The 19,334-nt window shown below is 47.3% G+C and overlaps 1 protein-coding gene across 2 annotated transcripts in view; it reads left to right on the top strand.

Moving 5' to 3' along the window:
• Nucleotides 1-211: 211 nt before the first annotated feature.
• NUP54 (nucleoporin 54) overlaps nt 212-19,334 on the top strand; it is a 65,394-nt gene continuing 46,271 nt past the window's right edge. The window contains exons 1-2 of one of the 2 annotated variants that reach the window (XM_068123676.2): nt 212-304; nt 16,141-16,224. In XM_068123676.2, the coding sequence (XP_067979777.1) occupies nt 256-304; nt 16,141-16,224 (133 nt within the window). In that variant the 5' untranslated portion in view covers nt 212-255. The remainder of the gene's footprint in view (nt 305-16,140; nt 16,225-19,334) is intronic. The other variant, XM_068123675.2, reaches the window with a different exon arrangement.

The raw sequence follows: 19,334 nt of genomic DNA, 5'->3' as shown, positions 1-19,334 counted from the left end.
TCAACTCTATTAATGTTAATTGTCCCGTAATCTAATCGTTCTACTTAGGTGGTGTATTGTTTGCATCTGTTTAGTTTCGCTGTACTTTAATTGTCGTTTTCTCAAGTGTAATATAACAAGCAATATTTGTTGTTTAGAGCTATCGATGTGAAAGCTAAACGTTTAGTTAATTTTAAAACCGATCATTAAATCCCAACGAATGCAGCACGTGACCAGAAGTTCAGGCAGCTCCGTGTCCGATTGGTCGATGGTGCGATGGCGGCGCCTTTCCAGTTGGGTGTAAGCGGCACAGGTGCTCCTGCAGGTGATGTGACGGTATTGTTCGAGTCCCACAGTGGCATGAGAGTATTTTGTGTCCGATCATTCAATTCCACGGCTGTCGCCATTTTGATTGGTTAAATAATCCAGTGATAAGAGATGGGGACGTTAACTTTATAAGTGGCAAAGTATCTCATGAGGGAGAAAAGGTGGTGACAGATAAATCATGAAGTTGCAAAGATGATACAGGAAGTCGTTTAGGGCATGAGAGAAACTAGGGAGATAATTAGAAAAGGTGATGCGGAAGCGATGACACCGACAGGTGGGTGATCTGCTTAGTGAACCTGCTTAAATATTGCTATCTGTGCGGGCGGTGGGGCGCGGAAGGGGAGGAGAAGGCTAATGGAGTGGAGGAGGGGTGGGGAAGGTTATTGAGGGAGTGGAGAAGGCTATTGAGGGAGTGGAGAAGGAGGGGTGGGGAAGGCTATTGAGGGAGTGGAGAAGGAGGGGTGGAGAAGGCTATTGAGGGAGTGGAGGAGGAGGGGTGGGGAAGGCTATTTATGGAGTGGAGGAGGAGGGGTGGGGAAGGCTATTGAGGGAGTGGAGGGAGGGGAGGTTCGTGAGGGAAGTGGAGGGAGGGGAAGGCTAGTGAGGGAGGGAGGGCTAATGGAGTGGAGGAGGGGGGGTGGGGAAGGCTATTGAGGGAGTGGAGGGCGGGGAGGTTCGTGAGGGAAGTGGAGGGAGGGAAGGCTAATGAGGGAGGGAAGGCTAATGGAGGAGGGGGTGGGGAGGGAGGGGAGGTTTGTGAGGGGAGGGAGGGGAAGGCTGTGGAGGGAGGGGAGGTTCGTGAGGGAAGGGGAGGGAAGGCTAATGGAGTGGAGGGGGGGTGGGGAAGGCTATTGAGGGAGTGGAGGGAGGGGAAGGTTGGTGAAGGAGGGAAAGTGGAGGGAGTGGACAGAGGGAAAGGTTAGTGAGGGAGGGGAAGTGGAGGGAGGTGAAGGTTATTGAAGGAGGGGAAGTGGAGGGAGGGGGAGGGGAGGTGGAGGGACGGGAAGGCTAGTGAGGGAGTGGAGGAATGGGAAGGCTAGTGAGGGAGTGGAGGAATGGGAAGGCTAATGAGGGAGTGGAGGGAGGGGAAGGCTAGTGAGGGAGTAGAGGTAGGGAATGCGTTTTAGGGTGTGGGGGTAGGGAGAAGGATTGGGGATGCAAGTGAGGGAGGGTAGGGTGATGCTATGGTGTGGGGGTGCTAGTGAGGGTGTGGGGATGCTAGTGAGGGTGTGGGGATCAGGCCTTTTTAGCCTAGAAGGGAGTGGAGAGTTTATAAAGGGAGGAACTACAAATGATGACATGATTGGTAAATTCAGGCAGCAAAACAATAATTACAGGAAGGGAAAAGTTAAATTATCTCTACTAATGAGGAGTGCCATATCCCAATGGAAGAGGCTGAAGTTGATAACGAGGAGTACGATGCAGTTGCAGTAAGCAAGAGATGGTTTCATGAGACCAAATGGAGGACAGAACTTGAAGGTGATACGATGTGTGGGTGTGATCGGGAAGAGAAGATCGGACGAGTAGCTTTCTGGGTAAATTATTTATTTTGAGAGGAAGGAATGTAGACAGCGGGCCAAGCCTCCAAAATATGTCTAGTTTTTGACTTTCGTGACCCACTTCTGGTATCTACTTAAAATGTTGCATAGATTTAGATAAAAAATCACTGAGAAAGAATTCACAACTCGTCAGTGCAAAAAGATGCACATTAGTTAGTTACGCGAATTAGCAAAACATATAGCGCCATCTTGTGCCCATTCTGATATAGCTGTGTATTACTCTATTGAAATTCTGATGTCTTTGTATTCATAGGGATACTACATGGCTGTGGGTGATTGATATGGGGCCACACTCACTCACCCACTCACCCACCCACCCACTTACTCACTCACTCACTCACCTACCCACCCACCCACCCACTCACCCACCCACCCACTCACTCACTCACCCACCCACCCACCCACCCACCCACCCACCCACCCACCCACTCACTCACTCACTCACCCACCCACTCACTCACCCACCCACCCACCCACCCACCCACCCACTTACTCACCCACCCACCCACTTACTCACCCACCCACCCACTTACTCACCCACCCACCCACCCACTTACTCACCCACCCACTCACCCACCCACTCACCCACCCACTCACTCACCCACTCACTCACCCACCCACTCACCCACCCACCCACTCACCCACCCACTCACCCACCCACTCACCCACCCACTCACCCACTCACTCACCCACTCACTCACTCACCCACTCACTCACTCACCCACTCACTCACTCACTCACCCACCCACCCACCCACTTACTCACTCACCCACCCACCCACTTACTCACTCACCCACCCACCCACTTACTCACTCACCCACCCACCCACTCACCCACCCACTCACCCACCCACCCACCCACCCACTTACTCACTCACCCACCCACCCACCCACTCACCCACTCACCCACCCACCCACTCACTCACTTACTCACTCACTCACTCACTCACTCACCCACCCACCCACTCACCCACCCACCCACTCACCCACCCACTCACCCACTCACCCACCCACTCACCCACCCACCCACTCACCCACCCACCCACTCACCCACCCACCCACTCACCCACTCACCCACCCACCCACTCACCCACTTACTCACTCACTCACTCACTCACTCACCCACCCACCCACCCACTCACCCACCCACCCACTCACCCACCCACCCACTCACCCACCCACTCACCCACCCACTCACCCACTCACCCACCCACTCACCCACCCACCCACTCACCCACCCACTCACCCACCCACCCACCCACTCACCCACCCACCCACCCACCCACTCACCCACTCACCCACCCACCCACCCACTCACCCACTCACCCACCCACCCACTCACCCACCCACTCACCCACCCACCCACCCACCCACTCACCCACCCACTCACTCACTCACTCACCCACCCACTCACTCACTCACCCACCCACTCACCCACCCACTCACCCACTCACCCACCCACTCACTCACTCACCCACCCACTCACTCACCCACTCACCTCTCACCTCTCACCCACTCACCCACTCACTCACTTACTCACACACTCTCTCTCTCACTCACTCACTCACTCACTCACTCACCCACCCACCCACCCACCCACCCACACCCACCCACCCACCCACACCCACCCACACCCACACCCACCCACCCGCACTCACCCACACTCACCCTCACTCACTCACTCACTCACTCACTCACACACACACACACACACACACACACGTAAATAAAGTAATGAATCTGCCCCTCATCCGAGTCTTCTTGATGGGAATCAAACTCTTTATAACAATACATGTACAGTTTTGGCAATCGACCCTCCTAACAGAGATTTGTATAGAATATGCCAACATGATAACAGTCCACTCTTACAAATAAAAAAGAAATATAATGTAAAAAATGTGTTCACAAAAATTATAATCTTGTTGCAATACATTTACTCTGCATTCCTGCATAGGAAAAGTGGAACCTGTACTAATGATGATATCCTAAAGTAATACACATCGAAGGACGAGTAGAAATACCGCCCTTATCTTGCAAAACCAATTTTTACATTTTCAACACTGAACAATGTGGTATCACACATACTTATGGCATGGTCACTGTGTCCTGAAGCATCGACTCCTCATCTGATTCTTCATCAGAATCAAACTCTTTCGTAGTAATAGAGTTTCTGCAGTTGACACACTTGCAAAGATCTGCACATGACACACCATGATGTCGACAAGAACATCTTCCTTTGCCTGTATCAGATGGCTTCTCACAGTTAGTTTTCTTGCATGAACAATATGTCAGTTCAAGCAAGCTGCTCGGTGCTGGAGGCAGATCACCCCAGTTGATGTCCAATTCATCATCTACAACTTTCCATCCATGTCCGTTTGGACTGGGAATTTGTGGAAACTGCTCGAGACATCTCGTGTGTACGGCAGCCTGGTAATTTGCTCTCATGACATGCTTCTTGAGAGAGTCTGCATTGGGTGGAAGACGTGCCTCTGATTTGGTTAACATAAGGAGCAGATTGTATCTGGCCTCGTTGACTTTCTCACAGTCCTGCCCATACATTTTGCAAACAAATTTCCCCACACCTTTCACCAATTCATCACTGGCTGTGAATGAACTCCCCAACTCTTGAAAGACAGCGTGGCAAGCAGTGTCACTTGCAAACAACTTGAAGGCTTTCGGTTTAGATTTCCCATGAAAAGAGCTGACAGAATCACACCCTGTGAAACAGTGTGGTGATATCAACGCTTTGCTGACATCGGGCCCCAGATGTGAGCGAATCTTTGACAGACTGAAGGTCCTCCTACTGTTGCCTCTTCCAGTGTGGACTAATAAGTCTGCTCCAATATGCTCAGCCATGGTGATTCCAATCATAAAGACGTCTGTGTCAGGACTCTTGATTAGGACCGGGTATGGGGCCCTATCTGGTGAACTTGATGGCTGATGTCTAGCAGCATACTGACAGTGAAGGAAAAGGCGAGTATCTGCTTCTTCATGGTTGCATTCGAGTTCTGGCACAGAGCGAACAATCATTTGCTCATTTTCGTCTGTAAACTCGTGGCACTCTCCATCATGAGCAACGAAAACCTTGACTTTCTTCAGACATTCAGCTTGTTGCTTCCTCCAAGTCTGGAAAAAAAAAAAAACGGATCAGCTCTGCTTTGTTCTCCCCACATGCCAGAAACTTCTTCCACTGGTGAGGTACCTGCTGATCTTCACTGTAGATTTTTGTTAGCAAGATGCCACCCACTGAACGTCTTCCCCTCTCAGCATTTTAGATAGAGGGGTCATACTCAGTCACGATGTCAATGACCAAGGAAAGCGGGAGAGAGAGACAGAGAAAGAGACAAAAAAGCAACAAGTCAACGTATTAAAGAAGCCACGATTCAGTTAGCTCATGGACACGTCATGCATGGTCAACCGGGTCATTTTTAATATGATTGAAGGATAGCAGAATTTAGAGCAGAAGACCCTAGACTAGTCCCTACGAATACATTACTGGTTACTGAACTTAAGACGTAGAACGTCCGCGTCAAAAGCCTCACTCGTAGCTAAGCTAGTACTAGTAGGGTCTAGTACTATTACTAACAATAACTAAGTAATACAATACTAGTACAGATACAGTAGTAACCATGTCACACTCACATCAGTCACACAGTCACAGTCACACAATCTTCAGTCTTCACAGTAAAAAAAACAAACTAATAATAACATTTCACAACCAGATTACCAGTCGTCATGAAAACAGGTCTGAAAATGACAGTTAGATTCTTTAGTATAGTAATCACCGAGTGTTGATTTTGACCATTCTGTCAATTAGTTTAACGGTAGAAAGGAGATCATGTGTACCTTCCAGATGTCTCACATTCATCAACACTGGCCGCGGCATCGGCAGCTGCAATCCCCACACCGGTACCGAGGCCCAGCCTGTGCTGGCTGTGTTGTTGTACTTGTCGTGCCTTGACAGCGACCTTACTTTCGGGGCTTCCTTCCAGTTAAATCCACTTAGCAGCACATTCCTGAAATTTCTTAACGCTTTTCTCACTAAATGAAATTACTTTGCTGTGGGTGTTGATGACATGCATACAACAGAACCCCGAAGAACTGTCTTCAGAATCTTCGGCAGCACTAGCATCAGACGACATGTACGCCGCCATGACAGCTAGTGAGTTTACAGCTCGCCTGAAACGACACGCGTGATTGGTTGATGAGCGTGGTGATGCATGTCAAATGTGCTGTGATTGGGCAATGTTTATTAAAAAATTGTCACAATTTCGTGTGTTTTTTCCATAATTTAAAAAAATGTGCAGGTTTTGTGCTTGACGAGTTTCAGATATGATTTCTGTAATATTTTCACACAACATATTATAAAGACAGGTAGATACACGAGGTGGGTCACAAAACTAAACAAAACGGGAGCTCGGCCCACGGTCTAATGGTATCTAGGATAGAATGAATGAAGAGGATTCTGTGGTGACATGATTGTAGGAAGAGTAAGAAACCTGGAAGAATATTTTATTGGACGAACAGATAAAAGTGTTTTGTGCATTCAGAAGGGCATGTGGTAAGGGAAGAGTATTGTTTATGGGGAATTTTAACTTGCCAGAGATATATTGGATCCAGGAACAGGACAGAGTAGATGAGGATTTCCAAGATCTAGTCCAGGATTACTTTTTCATCCAGTTTGTGGATAGGCCCATGAGGACGAGTGCAGTGTTAAACCTCCTTTTCCGTAACGATCCCAATATGGTGGAGGAGGTGGAGATGGAGGTAGGGGACCATTTGGGGATCAGTGTGTGCAATGATAACTGTTAAGGTTTCAAGTTTTGGATAATGGATAATGGCTCTTAGATGTCAGGAAGGGAAATGTTGAGGGTATGAGGAGAGAGTTAAGTGCTTACAGATTGGGAAAAGCTAAGAAGAGGGTAATCATCATCACTGGAGAAACATTCAAGGTGTGAGAGCGCAGAGTAAGTATATTCCAGTGCGGTGTAAAACTCAAAGCAGAAGCTAACCAGGGTGGTTGTTGTGCCGATATAGCACAGGCATGATGAGCCTAATTACCTCCTTCTGTGTTAAAGTCATCTGTCTGTGTCCGATGTGTGGTCATACATCACCACCTTGTGATGGTGTAAGCCAGTAAGATGATAGTTTGTCTGAACTTGTACAATTGAAAACGGCTCGGCTGATCCCCACAAAATCTTGCATACGTGCTTGTGATATCCAGGGTCGGATAATGCACACAAAATACGGGCATGATAGAAACTCTGATGCACGTGAATAGAGCACGTGGTTTAACCACTGACCCCTCCTGGAGGAAGATGGCATTGGCACCATATTTAACGTTAACCAAACAACAACAACAGGCATTTTAAGGCCATTTTCCCTGCTAGAGCGGGGGTTAGCCTTGCGGTCCCCATGACGATCTTCTCCATTTTGCCCTATTTTCTGCATCTCTCCTTGTTAACCCCCTTGCCCGCATTTCTTCTTCCACCATCTTTAGCCAAGTCTTTCTCGGTCTTCCCCGTCCTCTACTTCCTTCTACATTCATTTCCATCACTCTTCTCAACCAGTCACTTTCATCCTTCCTCAACGCATGACCAAACCATCTCAACCTGTTCCTCTTCACAGCATCAGTCACAGGCTCTATTCCCATCATCTTTTGCAATTCATCATTTGTCTTCCTCTCTCTCAACGATACTCCGCACATCCACCGAACATTCGCATTTCCACCCTTTCCAGCCTTCGTTGCTGCTCTACGTTCATTACCCATGTCTCGCTCACATAAATCATAACACTTCTCACACATGCAGCATACACCTTTCCCTTCAGCTTCAACGACACTCCCCTCCTCGTCAGCACGCCACTCAGTTCCTGAACCTTCTTCCATGCACATCTCACTCTAGCAACTGTTGCCGAGTCTGATCCACCTTCTCCATTCAACATGCCTCCTAGGTAGCAAAATGTTTTCACCCCTTCCAGCTTCACTCCGTCTCCAAGATCCAACTCAACATTTCCTCCATCTGCAGCTCCCTCTGTGCACACCTTACACTTGAATGTAGCTGCCACACTGGTTAATGACCCTCTCAGACCACTACATTTTTGATGAACCCACAACGCACATTGTACATTGAATGGAGTTCACTCCGACACCCTTCATGCACACAGCACACGGCCAGTTCCCAGTTCTTTCCACCTCACTACATGCTTTACCATTTGCCATCACCTTCGTCTTTCCGATATTCACCTTCAGACCTTTTGTCTCCATACATTCCTTCCACTTGTTCATCTTCTCCTTCAGTCCATCCATACTTTCCACAATCAACACCAGATCATCTGCATACAACAACTCCCACGGTAAACCCTCTTTTACGTTCCAAGCCAGCACCTCCATCACAGCTACAAATAGTAGTGGACTTAGTACTGACCCCTGATGCACTCCCACCTTCACCTCAAACTCGCCACTGTTCCCGTCCTTCGTCCTTACAGCTGTGTGCGCTCTCTTGGACATTGCCATCACTCACTACTCTGATCAACCATTCCTCCACTCGTAACTTCCTCAATGCCCATGTCACTACTTCGCATGGAACCCTATCTAATGCTTTCTCCAGGTCAACAAACCCAAGAAACAACATCTTACTCTTCTGCATGTACTTCTCCTGCAACTGCCTCACAATAAAAAGCACGTCTGTCGTTCCTCTTCCTGGCATAAATCCAACCTGCATTTCGTCGATCTTCACTTTCTTCCTTCTCCTCTTCTCCAACACCCTTTCCAATACCTTCATTCCATGCTCTAATAACTTTACCGCTCTATACGAGCCACAGTTCAGAGGGTCACCTTTCCCCTTGTATAGAGGGATGAGGGTACTCGGTTCCCAATCCACTGGAATGCGGCCTTCTTTCACCACCAGATTACAGATCTCTGTCATTCTCTTCACTCCCCCAGGGGTCGAATTACTCTGTAGGGAGGGCACAGCAATGTTTGCCTTTGATGACTTCAAATTTTTTGGGGCACCAAGGCATTTTCTTATGGGTTTGGGGGGCACCAAGGCATTTTCTTTTGGGTTTGGGGGGCACCAAGGCAATCTAGAATTATTCTTGTGGGCACAAAGGCAAAGTGTGTCGGTAACTTAAACAGGCAGGGAAATGTTACTGACAGAACAAGTAAATCAACTTAAACTTTTTAATAATGTATTTTTAGAATATAAACAGTTTCAGAAAACTCAACTCAACTCAGAACTGCATTGTCATCATGGCCATGTAACAAAGTTTAACCTTTGTTTGACAGAACAAGTAAATCAACTTAAACTTTTTAATAATGTATTTTTAGAATTTGAATCTCAATAACAGTTTCAGATTTGATTTCTCTCAAAACTCAACTCAACTCAGTCAGAACTGCATTGTCATCATGTCCATGTAACAAAGTTTAACTTTTGTTTGACAGAGTTGAACTTTTTTCATCATCATCATCAGACATCATGTTTACTCAATACTGACTCAGTCTTGACTCAGGTAAACATGATTACAATTCAATCACCCTTGGGGGAGAGGGGTGTAGTATCAGGCCTACGTCCAAATGCAGTCATAGAATGCCACCTGGCAACGCTACGTGTAGGATCAAAGTCGTCGGGGTCGGGCCCTTCTGTGCTGATGCGCAGAAGGTGTTCCTGCATACCCAACCCCAGTTTTAGCCTCCAATCCCCAAGAATACGCTTCACTGCTGAGAACTGCCTCTACATGTGATGTGGCCACTGGGCACACAAGGCAGATCTGCACCAGATGAAGTATATTAGGGTATTTGTGGCCCTTTTCTGTCAGAATGGTCTTCCATAGACCGAGGAAATTGGACTCCTCTCCATGATTTCTGCCGATGTCATGCTTCAAGGACAGCCATTCTCTTTGTATTTGACTTGGATCACAACCATTTCTTTCAATGATTTGCTGAAAGTGATTGCTAAGGTAAGTGACTTTGGCATTGCCATAGGCAGCAAGGGTGTCCTTGCCCTTTGGCATGTTGCTGGGGTCAAACACCTCAAACGCAATCAGGACCTCATTCTCATAGAACTCGTTAAATCTCTTGTCCAAACAATCAATCACTTTGTCAATGACAGTTTTCAAGGGTCCAGCCTGAAACTCCTCAACAGATGGTACTCTAGGACCATAAAGCTCCAGATCCCTGTACTTCAGCCTCTTGGTCTGATTGTCCCCATCCTCAGTGTCAGTCAGTGTTGGCTTCCTGCACTTCCCTCTCAAACTTCTGTACATGAGTGCCTGAAGTTTCCAGTTGTGCCTTCAGGGCAAGAGCAGCAACCTCAACACTGGCTCTCACAGAGGTGATGGGGATGTCCTCTGCCTGGAATCTATTCGACAGAACTGAAAGTTCTTGCAACAAGTCCTGATACACTGCCAGATACAATGCAAATTTATGGGTTTTCAAGTCTTTGATGCGCCCTTCATGGTGGCAGACACCGTTGCAGTTGTATCTTCTCTCTCACCAGAGCCCAGGTCGTCAAAAAGCATATGGAGGGTCTTGTAATCCCTGTCCAAAGCCTTTACAGCAAGCAGTCGGTGACCAATCCATCTGTTTCCACATGCTTTTGTTGGTTTAAGCACATGCTCATCAATTATGTCCGTAAGTTGTTCCATGTTCTTCCACTTTTCCACCACAAACTAGATAACATGTTGGAAATGTGGTGGAATGAAATTCCACCACAAACTAGATAACATGTTGGAAAAACGTCCATCATACCTTTTATTTTGTCCGGAACATTCGATCGTTGATTTGAAAAGTGCTGAACACAAGCCAAACTTTCGAGTCGATCGTATGACAGAAATTGAAGAGGTCTCGTGTAAATTCGAAAACGAGGTTAGAAGCGCGAACAATTCCACTACGTCATCGGCTATGACGTACACGGAAATACCCTCCGACAGCCAATGAAAAACATGCATTTCTTGGAGATCCCTACAGCCTCTGGTAGACATGTGCGCACAGGTACAGCGGCAGATGTTCACCACCGCTGACCTTGCGGGATTGTAACATACCTATAGTCGGGACAGAAGCAATCGGAAGGCCGTCCCAACCATGAGTATTACCCCCGCTAATACAGCGCGGTTGGTAGGCAACGACGTGGGTGTGCAAACATCAGCAATAATAGCCACGCTGTAATTTATGCGCTCATAGTAGCCCATAATGCTTTGCGTTTCATTGATGATGCTGATGACGTATGGGATGACGAATGGTCGTAGGCGGGGCCAATATAAATTATGGGATGCCCTTGAACCTCGTTTCCCATACCCAAGGACGATAGTAGGACTGCAACATTCTGTATTCAGTAAGAGAACGGGAAACGAGGTAGCCGAGACAATGTATATGCTTACTACGCTAATGTTCCAACATGCACTGAGAAAACGAAAGCCGACGAAGTCAGTTTGTTGTTTTCATCATTACTTTATTCATACTTTGGTCTCTATTATTATGCTTTATTGACAAAAAGGGCACAGCAGCAACTGAAGAAAAAGGGCACTGCAACTCTCTGCCGTAGTGATCATGAAAAGTTCGGGGGCAGCACGGCAAATAGCTTGGGCACGCCGGCTTTTGCCGTCGATGCCGTCGATAATTTCGACCCCTGCACCCCAACTTCCTGCTGCCTTCAACATATCTCCCACAACTCCCGTCGGCCCTCCCGCTTTTCTACCCTTCATTGCTTTTATCGCTTCCTCAACTTCCTTCTCAGTTATCTTCTCCGCCGGTCCTAAAATTGGGTTACTCTCTATGTTGCCATCCCATTCATTCTCTGTATTCAACAGCATTTCCATATATCTCTTCCATCTTCCTTTAATTCCATCTGTGTCCACAATGATTTGTCCCACTTCATCCTTCAAGCAACTCACCCCCATCACATCGCACCTCTCTTTCGCTATATGCTTTGCAATCCTGAATACCGCTCTCTGACCTTTTTCCGAATCCAAGCGTTCTCCAAACATTTTCCTAGATGCCTCCTGCGCCTTTGCTACCTCTTTCTTTGCAGCCTTCTTGGCTGCTTATAACTTTCATGCTCTGCCTTTTCTGCCCCCGTACCCTTCACCTTCTGCCACTCCTTGAACTTCTTCCTCTTCTCGTCAATCCTCTTTCCAACTTCATACATCCCACCACCATGTTTCCGAGTGCCTCGGTGGTCCTTTTGTCCATCCACATACCTCACCAACGGCTCCCAACAGACTAACTTTCATTGACATCCAAACATTTTCAAGCTCAACCATATCATCCTCTACCCTACTCAGCCTCTCTTTTAATGCCTCCATCACTGTCACCTCTTTCAACCTCCACACCTTCATTCTCGGTTGGTACTTAACCAGCCGAGCTCTCCTCGCACCTTTCACCCTTGTGTCGCAGACAACCAAGTGGTGCTGTGAAACAGCCTCCTCCCCCGGGATCACCTTTGTGTCCCGAAGGTGCCCCCTTTCTCACCTACGCACCATCCATCAGGTAGTCAATGGTTGGCGTCGACCCATCTGGCGTGTATGTAACAAGCTTATTATCCTCTTTCTGGAACTGAGTATTACAAATCAACAAACGTGGTGCATCAGTAAACTCCAAAATCCTTTCACCTTCTCCATTCCTCACACCATATCCGTAACCCCCATGAACTCCCTCAAAACCGTCCATCCTCCTTCCCACATGCCCATTTACGTCTCCTCCTACCACAACAACTTCCTCATCTTTCACGTTTTCCATCAGTTTCTCTATCGCATGCCAGAAATTGTCCTCTTCATCGCTCCGACCGACCTGCGGAGCATATCCCGAGACGACGTTCACCAAGAGCTTTCCAATCATTATTCTCACCATCATCAACCTTTCACTCACTCGAGTTACACTCACCACACTGTCTGCAAACTCCTCAGAAAACAGGACACCAACACCATTCACGCCTTCCGGGCACCCTTGCCACACAAACTTGTATTTCTGTCCCTGCCTACCCTTCACCATTCTCACACCACTTCCCTTCCATCTCGTCTCCTGCACACAACATATGTCCACTCTTCTTCTGCCCAATACTTCCACCACTTCTCCTGATCTCCCTGTCATTGTCCCGACATTCCATGTCCCAAACCTCAGAAACCGATCTCCACGTGGGGCATCAGAGATTGCAAAGCAGATAGCGAAAGAGAGGTGTGATGTGATGGGGGTGAGCTGCTTGAACGATGAAGTGGGACAAATCGTTGTCGACCCAGATGGAATTAAAGGAAGATGGAAAAGATATATGGAAATGCTGTTGAACACAGAGAATGAATGGGATGGCAACATAGAGAGTAACCCAGTTTTAGTACCGGCAGAGAAGATAACTGAGAAGGAAGTTGAGGAAGCGATAAAAGCAATGAAGGGTAGAAAAGCGGGAGGGCCGACGGGAGTTGTGGGAGATATGTTGAAGGCAGCAGGAAGTTGTGGTGTGAAGAGAATGACAGAGATCTGTAATCTGGTGGTGAAAGAAGGCCGCATTCCAGTGGATTGGGAACTGAGTACCCTCATCCCTCTATACAAGGGGAAAGGTGACCCTCTGGAGTGTGGCTCGTACCGAGCGATAAAGTTATTAGAGCATGGAATGAAGGTATTGGAAAGGGTGTTGGAGAGGAGGATAAGGAAGAAAGTGAAGATCGACGAAATGCAGTTTGGATTTATGCCAGGAAGAGGAACGACAGACGTGCTTTTCATTGTGAGGCAGTTGCAGGAGAAGTACATGGAGAAGAGGAAGAAGTTGTTTCTTGGGTTTGTTGATCTGGAGAAAGCATTCGATCGGGTTCCACGCAAAGTATTGACATGGGCATTGAGGAAGTTAGGAGTGGAGGAATGGTTGATCAGAGTAGTGATGGCAATGTACAAAAGAGCGCGCACAGCTGTAAGGACGAAGGACGGGAACAGTGGTGAGTTTGAGGTGAAGGTGGGAGTGCATCAGGGGTCGGTACTAAGTCCACTACTATTTGTAGCTGTGATGGAGGTGCTGGCTCAGAACGTAAAGGAGGGTTTACCGTGGGCGTTGTTGTATGCAGATGATCTGGTGTTGATTGCAGAAAGTATGGATGGACTGAAGGAAAAGATGAACACGTGGAAGGAATGTATGGAGACAAAAGGTCTGAAGGTGAATATCGGAAAGACGAAGGTGTTGGCAATTGGTAAAGCATGTGGTGAGGTGGAAAGAACTGGGAAGTGGCCCTGTGCTGTGTGTAGGAAGGGTGTCGGAGTGAACTCCATTCAGTGTACAATGTGCGCTGAGTGTGTTCATCAAAAATGTAGTGGTCTGAGAGGGTCATTAACCAGTGTGGCAGCTACATTCAAATGTAAGGTGTGCACAGAGGGAGCTGCAGATGGAGGAAATGTTGAGTTGGATCTTGGAGACGGTGTGAAGCTGGAAGGTGTGAAAACATTTTGCTACCTCTGAGACATGCTGAATGGAGAAGGTGGATCAGACTCGGCAACGGTTGCTCGAGTGAGATGTGCATGGAAGAAGTTTCGGGAATTGAGTGGCGTGCTGATGATGAGGGGAGTGTCGTTGAAGCTGAAGGGAAAGGTGTATGCTGCATGTGTGAGAAGTGTTATGATTTATGAGAGCGAGACATGGGTAATGAGCGTAGAGCAGCAACGAAGGTTGGAAAGGGTGGAAATGCGAATGGTTCGACGGATGTGCGGAGTATCGTTGAGAGAGAGGAAGACAAATGATGAATTGCGAAAGATGATGGGAATAGAGCCTGTGATTGATGCTGTGAAGAGGAACAGGTTGAGATGGTTTGGTCATGTGTTGAGGAAGGATGAAAGTGACTGGTTGAGAAGAGTGATGGAAATAAATGTAGAAGGAAGTAGAAGACGGGGAAGACCGAGAAAGACTTGGCTAAAGATGGTGGAAGAAGAAATGCGGGCAAGGGGGTTAACAAGGAGAGATGCAGAAAATAGGGCAAAATGGAGAAGATTGTCATGGGGACCGCAAGGCTAACCCCCGCTCTAGCAGGGAAAATGGCCTTTTAAAATGCATGTTGTATCGCTCCGACCGACCTGCGGAGCATATCCCGAGACAACGTTCACCAAGAGCTTTCCAATCATTATTCTCACCATCATCAACCTTTCACTCACTCGTCACACTCACCACACTGTCTGCAAACTCCTCAGAAAAGAGGACACCAACACCATTCACGCCTTCCGGGCACCCTTGCCACACAAACTTGTATTTCTGTCCCTGCCTACCCTTCACCATTCTCACACCACTTCCCTTCCATCTCGTCTCTTGCACACAACATATGTCCACTCTTCTTCTGCCCAATACTTCCACCACTTCTCCTGATCTCCCTGTCATTGTCCCGACATTCCATGTCCCAAACCTCAGAAACCGATCTCCACGTCGGGCATCAGAGGTTTCGTCATCATAAATGGAGTGATTTCCACCCTTGCTTCGATCGGGTTCCCCACCTTGATTTTTGACGAGAGGGGGTGAGGACCTCCACGGGGTACTTCGGGCTGTACCCTGCCCATATGTATTTGTAATTGTGATGGTTCCCTTTTTGAGGCAATGTTTTATGGCCGGATGTCCTTCCTGACGCCAACCCTTTTAGTCGCCTCTTACGACATGCAGGGATACGGTGAACCTATTCTGAACCGGGGTACGCACCCGTGATTTAACGTTAACCACCCTCCAATAATTGTCCTCCTGTTTCAAAACTGTTTCATTTTATTCTCATCTTGTTTGGTGAATTTATTTGACTATTCTGTACAGTAATCCTTTTATATTCGCTAAACTGGGAGCATGATGGCAACCTATGAGCGATGCACCTGTTAAATGATATTGACATTGTTATAATCTGAAGACGTCACGACTAATGTCATCACCTGGCCAATACCATCGACACACTTGGGGCAAACACCAGCAATGGGGCCCGAGTTTGCGTTGCACTAAGAAGGGCTTTTTCAGGGCCAAAATCCGTGGACTACAACAAGACGAGTGGGTGGCTCACTCCGCTTCCTCCAACTCAATGTTGAAGGGCTGACATTTACTAAGTGTGACATTCTCGCACACTCCCACGTAGGCAATGGACGACCCTCAACAGGTTCCGCACTGCACAGGGCCATTGTGGCAGCATCCTCCACCGATACAGAAGCGGAATAGTGTTGATGCATCTCTTGGTGGTAGAAATACTTTAGAAAGGAAGAATCTCAGATGATTCCTGAAGGACTCTGATTTGATAAGAGATGTACTCAATAGATTATTTTATGTAACGTGTTTATTTATCATCCACAGCATCTGGACTTTCTTTTGGATCTTTTGGAAGCACAAACCCCAGCCAAGGTTTCACGTTTGGATCACAACCCACTGGTTTCACAGGTACCAGGTGTAATAGAAATTGCATTTTGTGAAATAATTTGGTATCAAGCCAATCTCCAAGCTTGACATTTTATAAACATCTTGGGAACATTTGTACATGAAACAAATAACGACATCAGATCTCTTGTTTAAAAAAAAAAAAAAAGTTTATTTGGAGCCTAACGTGTCATGTGCGAGATGCGCTTGATTTCATACTGATCTCAGGTTGACTGCAGTTAATATACAGGATATCCCAGAAGCATTACAAAATCTAAACTTGAGGAAAATATTTTAAAATCTAAACAACCTTCCTTGAGTAATTGAGTGGTATTCATAGAATACTTACCCTGCGCAGTCTTTAGAAGGACTTGGTGCAAGCCAACTCTTCTGTTTTTTAAAGGGGTTTTTTATGCAATGTGACTGCCAGACCAGTGACTGGTGATGTCACTTTTATCAAACTACATTTCCCAAATAACATAGATTATATATATTTAGCATAGATGCAAAGTTTGGCGTTGTACTTGTCGAATTATGACATCATAATGGAGGCACCTATGACATCATTAACATATCTTATCCCCAAGGGGTATACTTGACAATGAGCGTTTCAATTTTTTCCATTAAGCTGTTCGGGAGATAGAGAGGTGTAACATTTTTCCAAGATGGCGTCCATACCACGTGACCTATGACGTCAAAATTATCAGCAAAAAAATGTACAGGCAGAGGCACTTCAACGGTAAAATTTCATGTGAATCGGACAAACGTTTGCCGAGAAAATGAATTTTTTAAATGCAGACATGGCACACGTATGGCACACGTATGGCACACCTATGGCACACGTATGGCACACGTATGGTACACGTACGGCACACGTATGCAACCGATTGCTTAACCCCGCTTTTCGCTTCGCGAGCGCAGGGTAACTAGGGTAGATATCTGTGATCACAAAGCAGTCGCCAAGGATAGGCCTCCTCCAGTGCCGACAATCCAATGATGGCCATACGTTCTTTGGACTACCATATGACCTTGACCTTCAACATTTAGGGATAGAGTGTAAATCAAGGAAATGTGCCCCCAACTACAATCTATCCATAAAACTCAACATCATGAACATCGTAGGAAAATTATTCAAGTTATTATCAAAAGGGTGTTTGTCGTTAATTGGGTCACAATCCGAAAAAGTATGTCAAGGGCACAAATCAAACATCAGGTGCACATTTTCAGTGCAGGTACACTATTTTGATGCAAGAACATCTTGGAAGGCCAAGTGGTGTTTGATATTCCACATCGGCAAAATTGAGCGATGACAAAAAAAACGTTTTTTAATTTTTTTCAAATCACCATTTGACCTTGACCTATAACCCTGAAGGGTATGATGTAAATTAAGCCTTAATGCTCCTTGCTCTATGCTATCTATAGAGGGCAAGTTCGTTCTGATCTATAATCCTTAGTCGAGTTTTGGTGAAAAATGTTTAATTGGGTCATGACCTTAAAATTATGTCAACCCCGCACACTTTGTATTCCCATTATTGATGCAACATTTCATTCCGAAAGTCCCAGCTAGATCTAAGATACAGCTCGGAAATTAGTAGAAACAAACAAAAACCTAAATGGTGGTTTGGGGTCCAATAAACTGGGGGGGGGGGGGGGGGGGTTCATTAAAAACGGGGGCACTAATTGGAGAAACAAAACTAACAGGTATGAGCCTTCCCCCATCATATATGGTAAGGCTTAATAATTTAGGGTTGGGTAATATTTCAGAACTAGTGGGGTCATCCATGGGAATCCCACGGGCATGGACGTGTGTGGCATTTGGACATCATCATTCAGATGCTGCACATTCAGTTTTACAAAATGATGACGGGCAATTTATCAGATCCACAAATGATGTAATCCACACAATGTATTTACTTTACATAATATGTTACCCCTCACTCATCTCTTCTCCACCTCATTCATCTCTCCCCCCCCCCCCCCCCCCTCTGCCCCATCACTCCACCCCTCTCTCCCCCTCAATCCTCTCCAACTCCTCCTCACTCCTCTCTTCCCTTTACTCCTCTCCCCTCACTCCCTTCCAACTCCTCACCCCTCTCTCCCCCTCAATCCTCTCCAACTCTTCCTCACTCTTTTCTCCCCCTCAATCCTCTCCAACTCCTCCCCACTCCTCTCTTCGCTTTACTCCTTTCCCTACTCCCTTCCAACTCCTCCCCACTCCTCTCTTCGCTTTACTCCTTTCCCCACTCCCTTCCAACTCCTCCCCACTCCTCTCTTCGCTTTACTCCTCTCCCCTCACTCCCTTCCAACTCCTCCTCACTCTCTTCCCTTTACTCCTCTCCCCTCACTTCCTTACAATTCCTCCACACTCCTATCTTCACTTTACTCCTCTCCCCTCACTCCCTTCCAACTCCTCCTCACTCCTCCCTTCCCTTTACTCCTCTCCCCGCACTCCCTTCCAAATCCTCCCCACTCCTCTCTCCATTTACTCCTCTGCCCTCACTCCCTTCCACCTCCTCCCCACTCCTCTCTTCCCTTTACTCCTCTCCCCTCACTCCTTTGTAACTCCTCTCTTCGCTTTACTCCTCTCCCCACTCCCTTCCAACTCCTCTCTTCACTTTACTCCTCTCCCTTCACTCCCTTCCAACTCCTCCCCAATCCTGTTTTCCCTTTACTCCTCTCCCCTCACTCCTTTGCAACTCCTCCCCACTCCTCTCTTCCCTTCACTCCTCTCCCCACTCCCTTCCAACTCCTCCTCCTCACTCTCTTCTCTTCACTCCTCTTCCCTCACTCCCTTGCAACTCCTCCTCACTCTCTCCCTTTAGTCGTCTCCGCTCACTTCCTTACAACTCCTCCCCACTCCTCTCTTTGCTTTACTCCTCTCCCCTCACTCCTTTCCAACCCCTCCTCACTCTCTCCCTTTACTCCTCTCCCCTCACTCCCTTCCAACTCCTCCTCACTCCTCTCTTCCCTTTACTCCTCTCCCCTCACTCCCTTCCAACTCCTCCCCACTCCTCTCTTCACTTTACTCCTTTCCCCACTCCCTTCCAACTCCTCCCCACTCCTCTCTTCGCTTTACTCCTCTCCCCTCACTCCCTTCCAACTCCTCCTCACTCTCTTCCCTTTACTCCACTCCC

This window comes from Myxine glutinosa, chromosome 7 (assembly GCF_964187855.1).
Source record: "Myxine glutinosa chromosome 7, kmMyxGlut1.1, whole genome shotgun sequence".
Lineage (NCBI taxonomy): Eukaryota > Metazoa > Chordata > Myxini > Myxiniformes > Myxinidae > Myxine > Myxine glutinosa.
The sequence above is the reverse complement of the archived record's forward strand: the minus strand, read 5'-3'. Positions and strand labels throughout refer to the sequence as shown.